The sequence below is a fragment of the Phocoena sinus genome, chromosome 14 (genome assembly GCF_008692025.1).
Source record: "Phocoena sinus isolate mPhoSin1 chromosome 14, mPhoSin1.pri, whole genome shotgun sequence".
NCBI lineage: Eukaryota > Metazoa > Chordata > Mammalia > Artiodactyla > Phocoenidae > Phocoena > Phocoena sinus.
The window spans coordinates 89,283,708-89,304,133 of NC_045776.1; the positions used below are offsets into that span (position 1 = coordinate 89,283,708).

The 20,426-nt window shown below is 54.4% G+C and overlaps 2 protein-coding genes across 8 annotated transcripts in view; one reads left to right on the forward strand and one right to left on the reverse strand.

Annotated features, from left to right (window-relative positions):
* The first annotated feature begins 553 nt into the window (after positions 1-553).
* P2RX2 (purinergic receptor P2X 2) lies at positions 554-4,606 on the forward strand. Of its 5 annotated transcripts, none has more exons than XM_032603404.1 (12): positions 554-1,313; positions 1,608-1,743; positions 1,851-1,922; positions 2,033-2,108; positions 2,188-2,284; positions 2,458-2,538; positions 2,665-2,803; positions 3,181-3,311; positions 3,548-3,638; positions 3,759-3,824; positions 3,911-3,988; positions 4,260-4,606. In XM_032603404.1, exons 1-12 carry the CDS (start codon positions 1,138-1,140, stop codon positions 4,488-4,490), a joined length of 1,374 nt encoding a protein of 457 aa, XP_032459295.1. In that variant the 5' UTR covers positions 554-1,137; the 3' UTR covers positions 4,491-4,606. The 5 variants fall into 5 exon arrangements, with proteins under 5 accessions (XP_032459295.1, XP_032459296.1, XP_032459294.1 ...); XM_032603405.1 differs by having other exon boundaries at positions 4,181-4,420; XM_032603403.1 differs by having other exon boundaries at positions 554-735; positions 1,120-1,313; positions 3,911-4,420.
* Positions 4,607-6,160: 1,554 nt separating this feature from the next.
* POLE (DNA polymerase epsilon, catalytic subunit) overlaps positions 6,161-20,426 on the reverse strand; it is a 56,120-nt gene continuing 41,854 nt past the window's right edge. Inside the window, exons 40-49 of one of the 3 annotated variants that reach the window (XM_032603134.1) lie at positions 19,660-19,833; positions 18,591-18,716; positions 16,732-16,864; positions 15,079-15,250; positions 13,940-14,071; positions 13,632-13,825; positions 9,262-9,462; positions 8,773-8,898; positions 8,007-8,096; positions 6,161-7,883 (exon numbers count right to left, since the gene is read on the reverse strand). In XM_032603134.1, the coding sequence (XP_032459025.1) occupies positions 7,770-7,883; positions 8,007-8,096; positions 8,773-8,898; positions 9,262-9,462; positions 13,632-13,825; positions 13,940-14,071; positions 15,079-15,250; positions 16,732-16,864; positions 18,591-18,716; positions 19,660-19,833 (1,462 nt within the window). In that variant the 3' untranslated portion in view covers positions 6,161-7,769. Of the gene's footprint in view, positions 7,884-8,006; positions 8,097-8,772; positions 8,899-9,261; positions 9,463-13,631; positions 13,826-13,939; positions 14,072-15,078; positions 15,251-16,731; positions 16,865-18,590; positions 18,717-19,659; positions 19,834-20,426 lie in introns of those variants that run through there. The other 2 variants (XM_032603135.1, XM_032603136.1) reach the window with 2 other exon arrangements.

The window sequence follows — 20,426 nt, forward strand, 5'->3', positions numbered from 1 at the left end:
CTAAGTGAAAGAAGTCAGACACAAAAAGGCAAATATTCTACGATTCCATTATTTGAAATATCCAAAGTAGATAAATCCATAGAGAGAAGGTAGATTGGTGGTTGCCAGTATGTGTGAGGAGCAGGGGGACGGGAAGCTCTCGATGGGCACGGGGTTTTATCTGGTGATGATTAGAATGTTCTGGAAGTAGATGCTGGTGGTTGCACAATATTGTGAGTGTACTAAACTTCAATGAATTGTTCATTAAAACGGCTAATTAAATGCTATGTGACTTTCACCTCAAAAATGTGTACAACATTTAGTGAAATAGTACGATGTCTGGGATTTGGTCCAAAATAATGAGGTGGGGGTAGAGGTACAAAAAGTAAAAACAAAAACATGTTTCCTCCGAGCTGTATAGGAAACAAAACAAGAGACGGAAATGGGTAGAAGCCTAGAGTGCGGAAATCCAGGTGAGAAACGCGGCGGGGCGCTTTGTGCGGGGGGGGGGTGGGGGGGGGGGTGGATAGGGCTAGAACCCAACAGCACTGACGTGTATCTGTAGACAAAAGCAAGAGGACTGTTAGGGCAAAGAAAGAGATCCAGATTTTTTGTCTGAACCCTGGAGGCAGGGGTGCCTTTGCCGAGCTGCGGGGAACCGCGGACACGAATCAAGGATTGCTCTTGGGAAATCACCTCCTTGTGCACCTTAAACTTACAAAACTTCACGCGTCGGTTGTATCCCAACAAAATTGGGTAAATATACATATATATTTTTTAAAGGGATTGCTCTTCGGGTTTAGTACGCGCTGCGCATCAGACACCGGCGGAGACGCAGAGGAGGCGGGCGGTGCTCTGCCGCGTCTTCTCCCCGAGTTTTAAGTGTCCTCCCGAGGGACGCGAGGGCCTGCACCGTCTTCGCGCCCTCCCTGAGCGGGCTGGGGGCGACGGCTGCCGCGACCCCGACTCTGCCCGCTCGGGGCCCCACCTGGCGACACCTGCCAGGTGCGCTGCGTGTCTACGCCCGGCGCCCCCGCGGCTCGGGGACCGACCTGGGGCGGGGCGAGGCGTGACAGGGCGGGGAGCGCAAGGCCACGCCCGGGAGGCGGCCACGCCGGCGCCCCCCAGCCCGCTTTCCAGTCCCAGCAGCTCGGGGCCATGGCGGCGGCCGAGCCCAAGACCCCCGCGGGGACGGCCGCGGCCCGACGCCTGGCCCGGAGCTGCTGGTCCGCGTTCTGGGACTACGAGACGCCCAAGGTGATCGTGGTGAAGAACCGGCGCCTGGGCATCGTGTACCGCACGGTGCAGCTGCTCATTCTGCTCTACTTCGTGTGGTGGGTGCGCACGGGGGAGACCCGGCGGCAGGGGGTGTCCAGCGGGGTCAGGAGCGTAGGGGAGGGCGCCGCCGGGACGTCCCAGGTTGGAGGGGCCGCTCTGGGCAGGGGGTGAGGAGAATGCTGGCGGCGGCCGCCAGGCTGGCCCCTCGGGCGCCGCAGAGCCTACCCGGCCGGCCCCCGAGTGGCGGTGACGCAGCCTCGATCCCGCCGGAGTCGAGCTGACTCGGCAGGGGAGGGGTCCCGGGCCTGCCGCGGGGTCGCCTCCAGAGCCGGCCCTGCCCGTTCGCACAGGTACGTGTTCATCGTGCAGAAGAGCTACCAGGACAGGGAGACGGGTCCCGAGAGCTCCGTCATCACCAAGGTCAAGGGCATCACTTCGTCCGAGAACAAAGTGTGGGACGTGGAGGAGTACGTGAAACCCCCCGAGGTGCGCCACTCGGGCCCCGCCCCCCCTCCCCGAGCACCCCGAGGGTGGGACCGAGCGGCGGCCGAGCTGCCCGGCGCCGGCCGACCGTCCCTTGTTTCTGAGCCCAGGGGGGCAGCGTGTTCAGCATCATCACCAGGATCGAGGTCACCCCCTTCCAGACCCTCGGAACCTGCGCCGAGGTGAGGCCGGGTAGAGAGCAGAGCCGGGGCGGGAGGGAGGGGCCCTGCCTGGTCCGCTGTGCCTGGGGGAAAAGGGTGTCGGGCCCCTGACCAAGAAGCCTCCTCCCTAGAGTATGAGGGTCAGAAACGCCACGTGCGACTCGGACGAGGACTGCGTGGCTGGGCAGCTGGACATGCTGGGAAACGGTCAGTGTGTGCCAACTGGGGGCGGGGGCGGGCCGCACCCCTGAGGGCGCATCTGCCACCTGAGCGCGTCTGCCCACAGGCCTGCGGACCGGGCGCTGCGTGCCTTATTACCACGGGTCCTCCAAGACCTGCGAGGTGTCCGCCTGGTGCCCGGTGGAGGACGGGGCCTCAGTCAGGTGTGCACGCCCGCTGTCCCCACCCACCTGGGGCCAAGCTCCTTTGCTCCTTTCTCCTACCTGACCGGAGTCGGGGTGTGTGGGGGGAGAAGGACGGGAGGGACAGCGCAGCGGGGGAGCCTGGGGGACCGGGAGAAGGGGAGACTAAACACACCCGGTCTGTGCCTCCTCAGCCAGTTTCTCGGTAAGATGGCCCCGAATTTCACCATCCTCATCAAGAACAGCATCCACTACCCCAAATTCCAGTTCTCCAAGTAAGAGCCATTAGCGCGTGGCGACAAGGGATAGGCTACAGGGGGGGTTGCCTCTTGGAATGTGTTGTTTGGGGGTGCATGGCTTCTGCTCCCTCCCCATCTGATGCCACTAGGCCTTGTCTTTAGGGGCAACATCGAGAACCGGAAGGACGGCTACCTGAAACACTGCACATTCCATGAGGTCTCTGACCTCTACTGCCCCATTTTCAAGCTGGGCTACATCGTGGAGCAGGCAGGGGAAAACTTCACGCAGCTGGCACACGCGGTGAGGGCACCAGGGAGAGTGGGTGGGACAGCTGTCCGTCCAGGTGCTGGCTCCCACCTGCACACAAAGGGTCTCATTACAGCCGAGTCCGTCTGCAGTCTTGGCCAGCCCTGGCCCTGCTCGGGCAGAGGAAAGAAACACGATCGTCTGACCCATCTGGGTGTGCATGGCTCCTGCTAAATTATTGACTCCTGGCATCCCCTTGTGCCTCAGAAGCAGGGCACTCAACGAGCCCCCTTCCCCAGCTCTCTGCCCTGAGCTGCCCTGGGTGCCTCACAGTATGCACCCCACACGTAGCCTCAGCAGGACCTTGGGGCTGTTGAAGGTCCTCTCTGTGAGCCCACCCTGACCCCGTGTCTGTGCCCACTTCTGGACAGGGTGGTGTAATTGGGGTCATTATCAACTGGGACTGTGACCTGGACCTGTCGGCGTCAAAGTGCAACCCCAAATACTCCTTCCGGAGGCTCGACCCCAAGCATGTCCCAGCCTCATCTGGCTACAACTTCAGGTACCTTGGCCTTGGGACACTGGGTCCTCGTCTGCCCTAGCCGTGGAGGTCCAGGAGTCAACAGGGCAGGTGCCCAAAGGTTCAGGGGCGCCAGTGGTCGGCTGAGTCTTGGAGCTGCCCCACTTGGGCAACAGGTGCACCCCCCGTCATGCTCCTCAGGGGCAGGTGGCCAGGGCTCCTGCACCCGGGTCATTCCCTCCCAAATTCTGACGTGCTTCCGGGTCATTCCGCCCTAGGTTCGCCAAGTATTACAAAGTAAACGGTAGCACCACCCGCACACTCATCAAAGCCTACGGGATCCGAATTGACGTCATCGTGCACGGACAGGTAAACCAGCCCACCTTGCCTACCTGAGGCTTGGGCTGGCCCAGCCTCAACCTCTCCTACCACGCCCCACGCCTCCCTTGAGCCCCACTCCCGCATCTCAGGCAGCCTCTTTGCCTCCAGGCAGGGAAGTTCAGCCTGATTCCCACCATCATTAACCTGGCCACAGCGCTGACCTCTATCGGGGTGGTAAGGGATGCACACTAGGGTCACGGGGGGTGGGGGGACGGGGGGGCAGGTGCCAGGCTCTTACGCATTGGTCTCGCTGGTCTCAGGGCTCCTTCCTGTGCGACTGGATCTTGCTAACGTTCATGAACAAAAACAAGGTCTACAGCCATAAGAAATTTGACAAGGTGTGTACTCCAGGGCCTTCCTCAGGCAGCTGGCCTGTGACCCTGGCCCTTGTTTTGGGCCAGGGCCCTCCCCCACCCTATCCCTGCTCCGCAGACCCAGGCCAGGCTGGCCAACCGCAAGGTGAGGGGCAGAGCCAGGCCCGGGCTGTCCCACCCCCATGGCCTTGCCCCACCTCTGCCCCGTCTGAGCAGATGGTGGATGCTCCCAAGCGGGGTGCAGGACCAGGGCTTGGCGCCTCTGAGCCTTCCCAACAGGACTGCGCTCTCACAGACGCCCGAGGTTTGGCCCAGCTCTGAGCCCACTCCCACCTTCTGTCGTGCTGCACTGAAGACCTGGGCCTGTTGGGGGCCCCTGAAGTCTGTGGCCCCAGGAGCGCCCCACTCCCCAGGGCAGCATGGCTTGGACCTTGGACCTGGGCCCTGCCCACACACCTCAACACTGCGTCGCAGCAAAACCAGCAGCCAAAGGGCCCCGTGCAAACCAGGCAGTGGGATGACATGAAGGGGACGGCACCTGCTCCCGGCCTGCCCATCTTGTCCCCCAACTGCCCAGGGGCCTGTAGGGGGCAAGTCCCCACCTCCACCTTCTCCCTAGCTGTTCTCCTCCCAGGCTCTTTGCTCCTCCCCCCACCCACCCACCCACCCCTACCCAGACCCTTCACTCACCTCATAGCCAGGAAATCACACATCCAGAATCCAATAAAGCTGTGACCAGATCCTCCTGGCCTCGTCTTTGGGGAAAGCATGTTCAGGCTCTTAAAAAGACAAACATGCAATGGCAGGTCTTTGCGCACGGGGTGTCTCTTTTGGTGTGCTTGGCCCTCCGTATCGCCCCTCTAGCCAGCCTGCGTGCAGTGTGTGGATGTGTCTGCTGCCCCCACGTCCAGCCAGGCTACAGTCATGTCTGACCTGGGGGCCAGTGGAGGTGGGGGACACACAGGCTGAGAGCGCACGAGGACCCCTAGACTCATCCCAGCATGTCCTTCAGGCAGTGCACTTACCAGCTTCCTGCAGGGCTCATCCTGGGCCCCAAACCTCAAAATACAGGAAAAGGCTCCTCCTAGACCCCAAACCTCTCAAGGAGGAAGAAAGCCAGGAGGGAGGCGATGAGAGTTGTACCCAAGGAAAACGAAAGCTTAGGCTGACACCAAAATGCCCGCCCAGGCCCTGCGGCTCTATTTCAAATGGGGATTGGGGTGGAGGAAGGAATTCGGTGCTGGGGAACGGGTGGACAGGGCAGGACGAGGTTGGAGGAGTGTGGGAAGCCAGCACTCGCTGGATCAGGCCTACAGGTAATCTGGTTACGGCCTTGGATGCTACAGTGGTCATTCCACTAAGCAGCTCTGCCTGGCCAGGCCCTGCTCTGAAGACACCACGACCTGGTTGGACGGTGGTTTCCCCAGCAACGGCTATGATGGTGCACAGACATGAGGAGGTATAGTCCCTCCCACAGATCCTTTCACCTGTGACCCCGTCGCTCCCAAAGTCAGAGCTGGCCTCCCCACCTGCCAACGAGACCAGCACCACTCACTGGAGCCACAAACCCTTGAGAAGCCCCCACCCAGCACCCCTGCAGATTCTGCTATGCTCGCCAGCTCCCTGGGTCACTCAAATGCCTGTGACATCCAGTTTCTGACTCACTCATAGACATCCAGCTCTAGTTTTAGAGAAACCAGCTTTTCCAGTTGGAGCTGGGCTGCAGCTCAAGAACCAGGGCCAGGGGCTCAGGTTTCCCATCCCCAAGCATGAGAGTGACCCTGGGACCTCCACCGCCCCAGATGCCCCCAGCCCCTAAGCTGGCCTCCGCTGGCGCCCCCGGCCCCGCTGCAGGGAGCACAGTGGGGTGGGGTGGGGGGTGAGACACGCAGCCCCACCTCCTCGCTCCTCCATGCTCCCCTGGGACTTCTCCGGCTCTGCTTCCAGGAAGCGCCGTTAGCCCTCCTCCTCCCCAACTCGGCCCTAATTTGATTTGATCTCCATCTGGGGGCTGACAGGCTCCATCCCCTTCCAAGCCGAGTCAGATTTCTTGCAGTCACTGGGCCTGGATGCGCCTGGTGGGCAGTACCCAGGGGCCAACAAACCCAGACAGACAGACGTCAGTTATTTAGTCTTCTTTCCTTCCTTCCAGAAACCCAGGCGCAGTGCACATACACACACACAGTGAAAACTGTAGGAAATGTCAAAGTGTAAAATTAAAACGAAAATCCAAAGTGTAAATTGAGATAACGAGAACAAATTTAAACCAGGCTCCATAGCCAACAGTGGGGCCCCCACTGCCCACCCGTTTGGGGGTTTCTGAGTTTACGATTCAGGTTTGTTTTTTTTTTTGGTGGTACGCGGGCCTCTCACTGTTGTGGTCTCTCCCGTCGTGGAGCACAGGCTCCGGACAGGGAGGCTCCGCGGCATGTGGGATCTTCCCGGACCGGGGCATGAACCCGCATCCCCTGCATCGGCAGGTGGACTCTCAACCACTGCGCCACCTGGGAAGCCCCTATGATTCACTTTTAACATGTTTGTGTTCTTGCCAATTTGGCTGGTTTTCTTTTGCTTCCAGTTGCATTTAGTTAGAAATGAGGTGCAGAGTTGATCTTATGTTCTGGGGCTGCTGCTGGCAGGACGGAGCGAGAACTCATGCTCAGCAAAGGGTCCCCCAGCCTGGCCCATTCTCCTCTTTCAGCCCCACCCAGGAGGAGAAAACAGCACGGCCCACATCTCTGTGCCCCTCTGTTCAGGGCCCTGAACAAGCTGGTGGTGAGTGTCGCATTTTAAAGGGGGCACAGCCCAAGGACCCTCTCTGCCTTGGGGTCACAGGTCTTGTACTGATCCCTGAGGCTGAGAAGCAAGAACAGAACTGCCTCAATCCCGATAAAACTGCTGTTGCCCTTTTCTCCATCCTCTCCCAACCACTCCTCAGACCTGAAGGAAAGAACCTAGTCTTGCATGTGAAGAAATACTTCTCTAGAATCCAGGTGCTAACATATGATGTCGAAGTCCGCGATAATGGCGCGCCTCCTCCCTCCCCGGGGCCCTCAGGCCTCCTGCTGCAGTGGCCCCCTCACAGCACAGGCAGATTCAGAGGGAGAGGTGCCAGGCCCCGCTGCGGCTGAGCCCCAGCCTGAGACCCTCCCCTTCCTCAGCCTTCCCACCCCGCGCCCAGTCTTGCTGCTGCCAACGAGGTGACTACGCCATGATACGGATACTCCGGCAAAGGCTGCTCTGACTGGGAATCTCCACAGACAGAGGGGCCCAAGCCCCAGAACTCAGTGTGTGAGAGACGCCCAGGTGTCCACAGGTTCAGCCAGGGTCCCCAGGATGCGGCCCTCATGCCGCTGGCGTGGACTGTAGGACAGCCACCTCTCCCGGAAGCAAGGAACTGGAGAGCTGGGACTGCAGACTCCCACTCAGGTGCCCCTCGCCCTGCGTCTGGCTTCCAGCCACCCTCAGGGGCTCGGCTCAAACAGAAGACCTCCAAGGGCACCTCAGGGCAGGAAGTGGGCAGGAAGGGCCGGGGCCCTAGGGAGGGCCGTGCAGCAGCAGAGGGGTGTTCATCCAGTGAGAAAGCAGCCCTGGGACCCCTCGCTGGAGACGCTTCTTGGGCCTAGAGAGGGCTGCCCTGACCGAGGCTGGGGGCCCCAGGGAACCTGGAGGTGGAGCCACTTCTTGCTCTGGCTGGTTCACGCTTCTTCTGGGCTGCATGACCTGCTCCCTGAGTATTGTCTTCCTGGGTGCCCGTCTTGGATGTGGGTAGTCGGAGCAGAGAATGGGGACGCTGCCCAGCTTGCTAATGTCCCAGCTGGGGGTTCTGCTGCAGCAGCCACTCCAGGGTCTCCATGAGGTACGACATGCCATAGTGCTGGGCAATGTTCTGGAAGGTTCTGATCTGCTCCATGAAGACCTACAGGAATGACCAGTCACAGTGAGAACTAGTCCCAGAGGAGGCACAGAAATGCAAGGCCGAGACCCAGAAAGGGCCAATGGCCGAGGGGCAGCAGGGCTGGCTGTCCACGGGAGGCCCCACCTTGGTGTGGATGGTGAGGGAGAAGGCCCCGGCACAGCTACAGTACATGGCCATGTTGGTCTCCTTCACACCCCGGCACTTCAGGCAGATCTGCAATGAGAAGCAGCCCCAGTCAGAAGCCTCCCTGGCCCAGGCCAGGGCTGGCCAGTCGCTTAGCACCTGACAGGCTTCCCTCCCCCATGGCCTTCACCTCAATTCTGAATAAAATCTGAGACTTGATAATGGGCTTTATCCAAACATCCCAACTGCTTCCCAACACCCTCCCGGTGGACACCCTACCCTTGACTCTGAGTCTGGGGCTCCCCCATCCATCACACCAGGCACCAGCTGTTCCCTGCCTGGACCGCAACACCTTCCTCGGGTCTTTGCTGAGATGTTCCCTCTTGGTGAGACCACTCCTCCATCTAATGCTGAAAGCTTCCCTTTTGCTCACACACTGCCTGTTGGTTCTCTTTACTCTTACCATCACTTAGTTGTCCTGTTTACTGTGTATCTCCCTCCACTAGAATAAAAAAGGTCCATGAAGCCAGCACTTGGCCCCTGTAGGTGCCTAACAGATGCTGTAGGAATAAACGAGTCACCTGGGCTCATGGCCAAGGCCTGACCCAAGAGGTGGTTACCTTGGAGGACCAGGTAACGACGCTGAGACCTGTGTACACCTCTAGTTTCCCGTGGGTGCGAACTGCTTATCAACAAACCCTCCACCAACTGGAGGGGCGGTCGGGCTGGGTGCAGAAAAGCCCCAGCACCAGGCCCCACTGCTCACCAGGTCCTGCAGGGTGAAGGCCATCAGTTTCTTCTGCAGGGTTTCCACCAGGGCCATCTCGATGACTGACGAGTCGTAGGCTACCTGACAGTTGGAGCAGAGCCACTGAGGCAGCACAGACCCATCCTAGGCAGAGAAGGAAAGGGACCAGGTCACCTTCCTCAGCCCCAGTATTGAGAAGGGATGGAAAGAGAAGAGCTCGTGGTGAGAACTGTGGTACTGCTTGCTCACAGCTCCAGGGCACACTCACACCACCACTGTCATCACTTACGTGTTTACCAGGACAAGGCTCTGGCATGTGGCAGCTGAGTGGCCTGAAAAGGGTGTTTGTTTCTAATTCACATCAAAGCTAGCTGGGGGCCCAGTAGGTGTAGCCCAGTAAAGGTGGAGACTGGGGTCACTTGATAGGGAGTACTGCAGGACCCCCTGATCCACTGATGCCTGGATATTCTGACTTTACCAGCAAGGGGCCTGACGGAGCTGGCCCACCTGAGAGAAGGAGGGCTCTTTGCACAGGTCCAGGTCCCGGCAGAAGTTACAGCTGCGGCAGATGACCTCAGGGAGCACGTAGGAGCGGCAGGGGTCTCGGAACTGGGCCTCCTCTGAGAACTCGCCGACATCTACCAGGCGAAGCAGGTCTCGGTTTAGCTTGTTCACCTGGTTTGTGATGTTCGTGTCCAGAGACAGGACCTGCAGAGAACAGAGCCGCCCACATCAGGGACAGCTCCCGGGGCCTCCCTGCTGCTGTTTGGACCAGAAAACCCCACAGCCAACTCTCTAAGCTACTGTTTCTCAGCATCATCTCAACTCTTCCTGCCTTCTGTACATCAGTGATTCCCCGACTCAGGGCCATAAGAGTGGCGTGGAGGCCCTGCCCCCAGGCCTTGTGGTCTCTGTCAGCTCCGTGGAACTCTGGGACACACTGAAGTGTGCTCTACGTGTTCTCCTTACTGGCTCCTTCTTCCTCAATGACAGGCAGTCCTAAGTCTACCAGAGCTCTACAGTCTCACTGCAAAGGGGTTGACTTCAACCTTCCACGGTGGGGGGGCTCCCAGGCCAGCCGAGAAACGCCTCTGCAGCACACGTGTGTGTCAGTGCCCACAGCGCTGGCGCTGGAAGTCGCTCCTGCAGAGCCACAGGAGACTCGTTAACCCCCATCTGTAAACAAGAGAAGACAGCACTGGCGTGTTTCACTGGCCTCTCCCAGCCCTACAACTCCTGTCGTAGCACAATGCCAAGAGCACAGAACCAGACACCACTTAGAAGACTTCTTTAGGAGGAGCGTTTATGGTCGATCTGAAACAAAGTGGGTGGATTTGCAAGCACATTTATCATGAGGATCGACAGCCTACTGGGCAGTATTGTTTAAAATGTATACATTATACATGTCTTTTACATAGGGAGAACACTGGACGTAATTAAGAGACAGAAAAAAAATGAAAGTGAATTTACCAAAACATTAAGGAAGAAGTAATGCTGATTCTACACAGTATCTTCCAGAAAACACAAGAGGGAGAACACTCCTAACTCATCTTGTGAGGCCAGTATCACCCTGATACCAACACCAGACAAAGACAGTACAAGACAACTACAGTAAAAAAAAAAAACTGTCGCACACACAGACTCAAATATCCTCAACAAAATACTGGCAAATTGAATCCACTGGTATCACGACTAAGTGGGATTTACCCCAGGAATGCAAGGCTGGATCAACATCTGAAAATCAGTGTAATTCACCATATCGAGACTAATGAATAAAAACCAATACAATCATCTCAATTGACACAGAAAAAGCCCTTAACAAACTTCAACATCCATTCCTGATTAAAACTCTCAGGATAGGACTTCCCTGGTGGTGCAGTGGTTAAGACTCCATTCCTCTGATGCAGGGGGCGCAGGTTCGATCCCTGGTCAGGGAACTAGATCCCGCATGCTGCAACTAAAGATCCTGCACGCAGAAATGAAGATCCGGCGTGCTGCAACTAAGACCCAGCGCAGCGAAATTAAAAAAAAAAAAATCAGTGCCATTACGATAGCACCCAAACCATAAAAACCTGAGGTGCAAATATGTGCACTATTTTTATGCTGAAAGCTCCAAAAACACTGATGAAAGAAGTCAAAGACAACTTAAATAAATGGAAAGATATAGTGGTTCATGGATTGGAAGCCTGAACATTAAGATATCGATTCTCCCTAAATTAATCCAAGACTCCAAACAACTCCAATCAACAATCCAAGAGGATTTTTTTTTTGGTAGAAATTGATATGCTGATTTGAAATTTATAAGGAATGGCAAAGGAACTAATAGTCAAAATAATTTTGAAAAAGAAGAATAAAGTTAAAGCATTCACACTACCTGGTTTCAAGACTTATTGATAAAGTTACAGAAATTTAGACAGTGTGGTATTGGAGAACAGACAGATTGATGGAGACCCAGAAACAGACCCACACACATATATATGGCCAGTTAAGTTTTGAAAAAAGCACAAACATATTTAAATGGAGTAAGGCTAATTTTTTCAACAAATAATGCTGGAATAATTTGATATGTTTATGCAGAATATGAACCTCAATTTATAACATGCACATTGCACAAAAATTAACTCAAAATGAATCACAGACTAAATATAAAACCTAAAACTATAAAACTTCTAGAATCTAGAAGAAAACATAAGAGAAAAACTTTGTGACCTTGGTTAAAGCAAAGATTTCTCAGATATGACACCAAAAGCTCAACCCTTAAAAAGTGACAAATTAGATAAAAGTTAAGACCCTCTGCTCACTGAAAAATGGAATTTTGAAAAGGCAAGCCAAATTCTGGGAGGAAGTATTTGGAAATCACAGATCTGATAAAGGACTTATATACAGAATATATGAAGAACTCTCAACACTCAACAATAAGAAAAACAATCCTGATTCACTTTGCTGTACACCTGAAACTAACACAGCATTGTAAATCAACTATACTCCAATAAAAATTATTTTAAAAAGAAACAATTTTTAATAATGAGCAAAAGCTCTGGACATTTCACCAAAAACACATGGAGAGCAAACAAGCACATGCATAAAATCTCCACATCATTAGCATTAGGGAAATGCAAGTTAAAACCACAATGATATACCACTACACACCTATCTGGACAGATAAAATCTTGAAAATCAACACCACCAAGTTCTAGCGGGTTGTGGAGCAGCTGGACTGTAGCCATACACCGCTGATGAGAGGCCTGAAAAGTGGCAAAACGGGGCCACTTTAGAAACAAGCACGACATGACCCAGCCAGTCCCCTGCTAGGTTTCTATCAAGAGAAATGAAACTTATGTTCACCCAAAACCTTCTCTATGAGAATGTTTACAGCAGCTTTACTAACAGTCACCAAAAACGTGAAAACAACCTGAATGTCCTTCAACCGGGGAACTGCGATTCTCCCACACAACAAGGGAGCAAAAGACTCAGCGATGGAAAGGAACGAAGCACTGAGACAAGCAATGACATGGAGGAGCCCCAGGTGCATTCTGCTGACTGAAGGAAGTCAGACCTAAAAGGCTAAATGACCAACCATTCCACTCGTGTGACATTCTGGAAGCGGTCACAACGCAGGGACAGATGACAGATCGGCGGTTCCAGGGCTGCAGGTGCGAGGAGCTGAGCCCGAGGGGAAGCGCGGGATAGTCTCTGGGGTGGTGACCCAGGCGCAAGGAGCTGAGCCCAAGGGGAAGCGCGGGGGGAGTCTCTGGGGTGGTGACCGCTGTGTACCTACCTGGCTGCTGCTGGCCAGCCCTATCCATGTGTGAAAACTCGAGAGACTGCACTGCACGGAGTGTCTTTTACTGCATGCAACTTTCAAAAAGTAAATGAACATAGGGACAGACAGATCAGAGCGTGCCAGGGGTGGGGGACTCTGGTTCTGTATCCTGAAGGCGTGATTGGGTACCTCATGGAATGCAAACTAAAATGGTGAATTTTCCTGTATGTAAATTATACTTGTTCTTTTAAACATGTATTTATTTCTTTACTTGGCTGCGCCAGCTCTTAGTTGCGGCACGCAGGATCATTGTTGCTGCATGTGGGATCTTCAGTTGTGGCACGTGGGATCTAGTTCCCTGACCAGGTACTGAATCCGGGCCCCCTGCACTGGGAGGGCAGAGTCTTAGCCACTGGACCACCAGGGAAGTTCCTGTAAATTATACTTTAATAAAAATAAAACTTAAAAATTCTGAAGTCTACCAAGGAATTAAAATGGTACACTAAACCATTTCTTCACCACAATCAGAAGTCAATTGATCACTGTGAAACTGTGATTTGCTGGGAGGTAATTTAACGGACAGTAAAATGCTCCGTAAGGGATGACACCGGCTGGGTCCTCATCTGGTAATATTATGCCATCGTTTGATGCAGCCTGCCTTTCCCAGAAAGGCATTTAGCATCCGAGCAAGCTCTCCTCTTAGGTTTCACAGCAGCCCAGACGTTTTGGGAGCCCTGTCCAGTTCCTAGTCTGGCCCACCAGCCCCACGTGATCCATGAGCACCTGCCGTTCCACTACTCACCTTTCACCAGCACCACCAGGTCATCCCTCCGCAGGGTCTCTGCATCCCCTCTGCCCATGGCCAGACCCTCTTAGCCCCAGTGGTCTCATTCTCAGCCCCAGGCCCCATCAGAGGGCCTTCCTCACCTGCCCCGCCCCTGAGCCCACCTCTCAGCACCTGTGCTCTCTGAGCTCACCTGTCCCTCACTGACTTGTGCCCCCTCAGTGGAGTGAGAACAGAGGTCTTTCCCACAGCGGCTGCATGGAGTGGGCGCAGTGGGTGTTTCTGGAAGAAAGGAGTGACCTGCACACACGTCAATGGGAGTGTCCTCACCTTGCACACATATTTGATGAACTCCAGAGCGGGGTTATTGAGGAGCAGGTGAGAACCGGGGAGGACAGGAAACATTTCTGAGAGCTCAGTCGAGTTCCGAGAGCCTGTGACTTTCTTCTGAATCTTCTGTGTGATGGTGAAGAAGTTCTGAGTGAGTTCGTTCGCCACGTAATCTTGTGAGAAGGTGATCATTCCTGGGAAGAGAAGCAACACGATGCCTGCTCCCTATTTTGCACGGCGATCGCGACACCGAGGGAAGGACCCCTGAGGAGCACACAGTGGTGGCCCCCTGTGGCAACGGCGCTCACCCGGAAGGGCTCCGGCCTCTCCCTGGGCCTCCTGGGAGAGCTGGCTGGCCCCCCTCCTCCTCACAGGGGTGCTGCCCGGGGCGCTGCGCCTCAGCTCCTCCTTCATGCTGTGGTACACGGCCACGATGTATGCTGCAGAGAGAGGGAAGGCTCAGGCCACAGGCCCCGAGATTTGCCATTGCCGCCAACATCCCAGAATCCGGGGGCACCCTGTGGCTAGTCACACTGCCGGCCAGACTGGCTGAAATGTCATTAGTAGCAATGATTCTATTTGCTGCACTAAGATGAGCCAAAGTCAATCAGAGAAATGGGGACACGCAGGGCACTCGCTGACGCCCAAGCTCAGGCAACACGTGTCAACCTTCACACTGGACGGCAAGACAGAGGGCTCGCCTCGACCCCCAGACACAGCACACTTCTCCAAAGTCTCCACCAGGCCCACACATTCCAGAAGAGAACTTAAGAAAGCAAAGGGCTCAAAGACAAGTCGACAAAATATAAATATAAAATAACCACAACGGAACTACCTCTGTCGCTATGCACATGGGTGCACCTATATCTACGTCTATGCGTCTGCTGACAATTTATGATTTAATTTATGATGCTCTTCATCAACTGTTCTAATGATTAGCTCTGAATTATAACGGGTGTTTAATCTACACACTTCGTTTACACATCAAGCTAAATAATTTGATTTGTAACACTAAACCTTTTTCTTCGTTTTTAAAAATTTTGTTGGAGTATAGTTGATTTAAAATGTTGTGTTACTAACACTAAACCTTTAGACCCAGATGAAATATAGGAGTTTCTTACACCATAAGTTGAGCCTCAAGGACCAGCCAGTGGGGCAGTCGATTCAGGAAGTGTCTAAACTTTTCTACTTGGGGTTTACCTTGATCACTGTATGTGCACGCGCACAAACCTCGGGGGCAGGGCCACGAAGCCTTCGTGACGCCCCCGGAAGGGCAGCCTTCCTCACGGTGAGCTTCTGCGAGGGGCCGAGGGTCCCCTCCCCGCCTCTCACAGTGCTGTGCAGCCAGGGCGCCCCTCAGGAGCCCCCGACTCTGGGCGTGCTCCCACCAGGGCCACGTTATTCCCACTGCGTGGCTCAGGCACTATGGAGCGTGTGGACGACTCACCTGAAACGATCATGAGGAAGTAGCTCTGGCAGGAGGCTGCCTGCGGCAGGAACTGCAGGATATTCCAGCTGTTTTCCAGCAGGTCCTCGACATCCAGCTCCTGTGCACCTCCCTCCTCAGGCTCCTCCTCAGGCTCCTCCCCCTCTGCTCTGCCCTCTTCGGGGGAGTCTTGCTGGGACACAGAGACAACCCCAGTCACGTCTGTGCACAGCAGCACCGGCCAGCGGGTGCCCTGTTCACCACCCGAGCCCAGGTGAGATTCCTGCGGGACGGCTTTAAGAATAAGGTCATTTATGGAACGTGCCTGGTGCACAGAAGCACTCAGTACACAGCTGACTGCTACTCTCGTTTGCTCTTTCAGAGGATTCACTTTAAAATTATTCAACTCCCACCTCCCAGGAAGGCAAGAATGTTCAACATCTGAACTCTGACGGCCGCCATCCTTCAGAGCAGTAGCCACCACTGCCTTCCCTTGATTCGTCTACATGGCCTGCACTTCCTTCTCTCCCATCGTGGTCTCAGTGGCCCTCCCAACCCCAGCACCAAGGGCAGCCTCTGTTTCCTACCTGCTCTCAGCAGCACGGCTCCTTCCTGCTGGGGCCACTCTCCCTTTGATGCCTGAGGCCCCATCCCCCCAGTTCCCCTACCCACTGGCAGCTTCCTCCATGGGGACCTGCCCTGGGGGCACTCAGGCCTCTCAACCCACGCTCACCCCCAGGTGTTCTCACCAGCCCCAGCTGCCAGGCTCAGCAGCTGGGATGACCCCAAGTTCCCACCCCCAGCCCCTCCCCTGACGCCCCTGCCACCACCTGACCTCTGCATCTCCACCTTGTGCACGTCAAGCAAACGTCAGGCTCAGCAAACACCACACGCCGCAGCCAAGCACAGCTCCCCTCTTCCCATACTCGCTCTCCTGCCCCATCCATCGGGGTTCACACACCCAAGCACAGGCCCACCTACAACCTACTCGCCCAGACATCGCCCCTGTGCCCCCGGACGTCACCCCACATTCATTCTGCTGGCCCATCCACTCCACCTGCAATGCCCACCGGAGTCCTTCTCCCTGACTCCACCCTGCCCCACATATCCTCCCCTGGGCCGACACTAACCGGGCTCCACTCAGACCTTGACCTCCTGCGGTGCTGTCCACTCAGGATCCAAGTGGAAGTCAGACCCTGACAGTCCCCCACTCAGAATCTCCCCATCACTAAAAGCCAAGTGTCCATCACAGCCCTCAGGCCCAAGTGGCCTGGCCCCGGCCAGCTCTCTGCCCACACCTGTGACCACTGTCTCTGCTTGTCCCGTAACTCACGGCAGCCTAACACTGCAGTTCCGTCACTCCCTCAGAGGACTCCTCGACCTCCCCATCCAAATCGGCCCCTCCCCCGTGGCTCACTCTCTATCTCTACCCTGCTTTTTGTTTACTCCGAGCCCTCATCATTGCTGACACTGGCGTATACATCTACTTGTTTGCTTGTTCGTGATCCTTGCCCTCACAGACTCCGTGAGAGCAAGGACTACATGACCAGGGCCTAGAACTGTGTGCCTGGCACTCGGCCTGTGACCCTCAAGTGTGCACTGAAGGGACCAATGTGGACCCCTAAAGTTGCTTCAGATTCCAACCTCTGCTCTCTAAGACTGGTTACCTCTTACCTGTCCACAGTGAATACTAGATGGAACATTTCCTTTGATTCCACCATAGTTAGAGGGATCCATCCAGAGAAGAAATTCCCAGCATCGAGAGAAAGAAATTGTCAAAGAATGGAAGATCTCTTTAGAATGGATGCTAAAACAAGCAAAACAGAAATTGCTTAAATGAAATCAATAGTTTTCCCTTTTTTTCCCACTTTCCCCACTTCTTTTATTATCTGTTTAACCCTCTACTTATTTAAAAAGGGATATAAAGTAGACGCACATTTTATCATCCCTCAAAGTTTCTAGGGAACACGGTAAACATGATATTAGGGAGGCGTCTGCGTCCAGCCAGGAGGGGTGACAGGGGCCAGCACCGCAGGGATGAGAGGCGAGAGCGGCACAGAGCAAACCCCACACTCAGCAGAGCATGGATCACGCGCAAGTGTGAGAAAACCACACCAGGCCTGGGGTGCTTGCTTCCCGCCGCTCTCAGAACCTCGTAACTCAGAGGCACGTGCCGCTGTGCTCACAAAGTCTTGCTTCAACAGTGGGAATAATGAGCCCTAGACTAAACACTGCTCTGGCTCTGCCTATACATCTCAAAAAATGCCCCAAAGGATCAAACTGTTTCCAAGTAACATAACATAAAGCTCAAGAATATTTACAGGAATGCAAAAGTACCCAACGGACAAGCCAAGATTCTTAATGTCTGGCATCCCATCCTGTATCACCAGGTGTGCAAAGAAGCAGAGAAAACACAACACATAATAAGGAGAAGAATCTATCAACTGAAGACAGATCAGAGCTGACAGAGACGTAATAACGAGCAGAACAGGAATTAAAACCGTTATTAGGGGGCTTCCCTGGTGGCGCAATGGTTGAGAGTCTGCCTGCCGATGCAGGGGACACGGGTTCGTGCCCCGGTCCAGGAAGATCCCACATGCCGCGGAGCGGCTGGGCCCGTGAGCCATGGCCGCTGAGCCTGCGCGTCCGGAGCCTGTGCTCCGCAATGGGAGAGGCCACAACAGTGAGAGGCCCGCGTACCGCAAAAAAAAAAAAAAAAAACCCAAACAAACAAAAAAAATCCCTGTTATTAGGGGCTTTCCTGGTGGTGCAGTGGTTAAGAATCCACCTGCCAATTTAGGGGACAAGGGTTCAACCCCTGGTCCGGGAAGTTCCCACGTGCCGTGGAGCAACAAAGCCCGTGCGCCACAACTACTAAGCCTGAGCTCCAGAACCCGCGGGCCACAACTACGGAAGCCCGTGTGCCTAGAGCCTGTGCTCCACAACAAGAAAAGCCAACGCAATGAGAAGCCCATGCACCGCAACGACGAGTAGCTCCCGCTGGCCGCAACTAGAGAAAGCATGCATGCAGCAAGGAAGACCCAACGCAGCCAAAAATAATAATAATAAGTTAATTAAAACAAAAACAAAAAACCTGTTATTAGAACAGTATTGCATGTGTTAAACCAGAGGGAAGACTGAACATGTTAAGTAGACTCTAGAGATGTATAAGACCCAAACCAAGCTTCTAGAGATGAAAACTGTCAGTGTGAAATGAAAAATATACTAGATGGGATTAATGGCTGATTAAACACTGCAGAAGATCAGTGAATTTAAAGACATAACAACAGAAATTATCCAAAAAGAAACACAAAGAGGAAAAAAAAGACTTTCAAAAAAGATCCATCTGCAATTCTATGCCCAGCAAAAATATCCTTCAAAAACAAAGGTGAAATAAAGGCTTTTTCAGATACCCAAAGGCAGAAGCATTCGTTACCAACAGAGCCATGCTACAAGACATGTTAAGGCTGTCAGCAGCAGGTGAATGGATCAGATAAGACACAGATGAATGAAGGGTACAGGAATGCTGACACCTGTTGGTGATGTACTCCACGTAGGCAAGGGCGTCCTCCACCCGCCGCTTCTTGGTGCACAGGATGATGCGGTTGAAGTTGGCATACACGACTGACGACCCCAGGCGCTTGAACTCAGCAATGAGCCTGCAGACCAAGTTCAGAATCAACGGTCAAGACAGCAGAGAAGACCAGAAGACACTGTGAGAAAAAAGCTGATCGTCCTGAAGCAGAAAACATACTTAGAACCCAGAAGCAACAAAGAACAAAGAGGTCTGCATTGCAAAACCCTACCGTAAACAAAACCAAAGACAAAGACTGAGGAAAAAGTGTGCAACTCACATCACAGAAAAATGGCTAATTTTTATCTAGAAAGAACTCATACAAATTAATGAGGGGAAAAAAAACCCAAATCTACAGAAAAATGGGCAAAGGATATGAAAAGGAAGTCCAATTTCATTCATAATAAGGACTGCATATTAAGGGTATACCAAGAGAGCATTTTATCCCATCTGGTTGGCAATAATACCCCCATGGCGGCGTGGCCTGGAGTGAGGACATACATTCCCAACCATCGCTAATAGCACAATCAACTGTACGACCTTTACAGGGAGCTCTCTGACAATACTGATCAAATTGGTGTTCACCCATCTAGATTTATCTGATAATATCAATCAGATCTGCAACAGCATTACTTCCTGAAGACTATTCTACAGACATGTTTGCGCGACCTCATCACGTACAAGACCACTCCACATTGGTCACTGTGACAGCAAAAGTTGTGGAAGCAGCCTAAATGTCCATTAGCGTGGTACATCCACACACAGCTCTCTAAGATCTACTGTTAACGAAGGTAAGCGAGGTGCAGAACAGTAAGCACAGTGTACAATGACTTATGAAAAAGCAACAAAGACTATGCATCGCACAGCGTGTCTCTGGAAGCTGCGATGGCAGCTAAGCTCTTCCTGGGACCCATCTGATCGCTATGATTCAAGTGCGCTCTTGACTCCCAGAGGTGCTGACTGCCATCTTTCTGGCTTGGGGACTGAGGGATCAGCGTAGCCCGGAGAAGGCCACGGGCGGCACTCACTGCAGGAAGAGCTTCTTCATCATGCTGTGCAGCGTGCGATGCAGGGCGGGGTCGTGGAGCAGCGAGGACGGGGACCGGAGCCAGCGGTAGAAGTGCACCACCTGGTTGTCTGCGTAGATGTTGCGGTACTGCATGATCTCCTTCACCCAGCCCACCACCATGCTCTTCAGGATCCTGCAGGAGGGGTTCAGAGGGCGCCCCCCTCTGTTGCTGGCACCAGCTCTTCCCTGTTTTGCTGTCACCTTTGCCCCCTCCCTTCTCACTGTTCAGATCCATTCCTCGGCCCTCTGTGACTCATCTGCACCCCTCAACACCACCACACTCAACACAACCTTCCAAGTTTTCCCTACGGCTGGTGCCAGGACAGAGCTGAGAAGACGGGGGTGCCCTACAAGAAGGCACCTCACCTGCTGGGAGAACCAGGAGAAGACTGACCACAGAGACCTGCAGGGCCCTCCTCCCTTGGGCCAGTCACGGGCCTAACGATCTGCTTCGCCACGACTGCCCTGGTTATGTCGCCCCAGGTGGCTCGCAGCCATCCCCGCCCCGTGGCAGCTCTGCTGCCAGCACCTCTCGGGACACAGCGGCCGCTTCCCTACCCAGCAGCCCTCGGCCCTGACCACACCGTGCCTTCGGGCCCTGAGCCTCTTCTCCACCAGCCCCCTGGCCTGCAGCCTGCTCCCTCCAGCTCTGCCCGCCTTCTGTGAGAAGGCAACAGGAGTGGCGGTTGGAGAAAACCATTCTTGAATCCCAAGACTTGCTCCTGA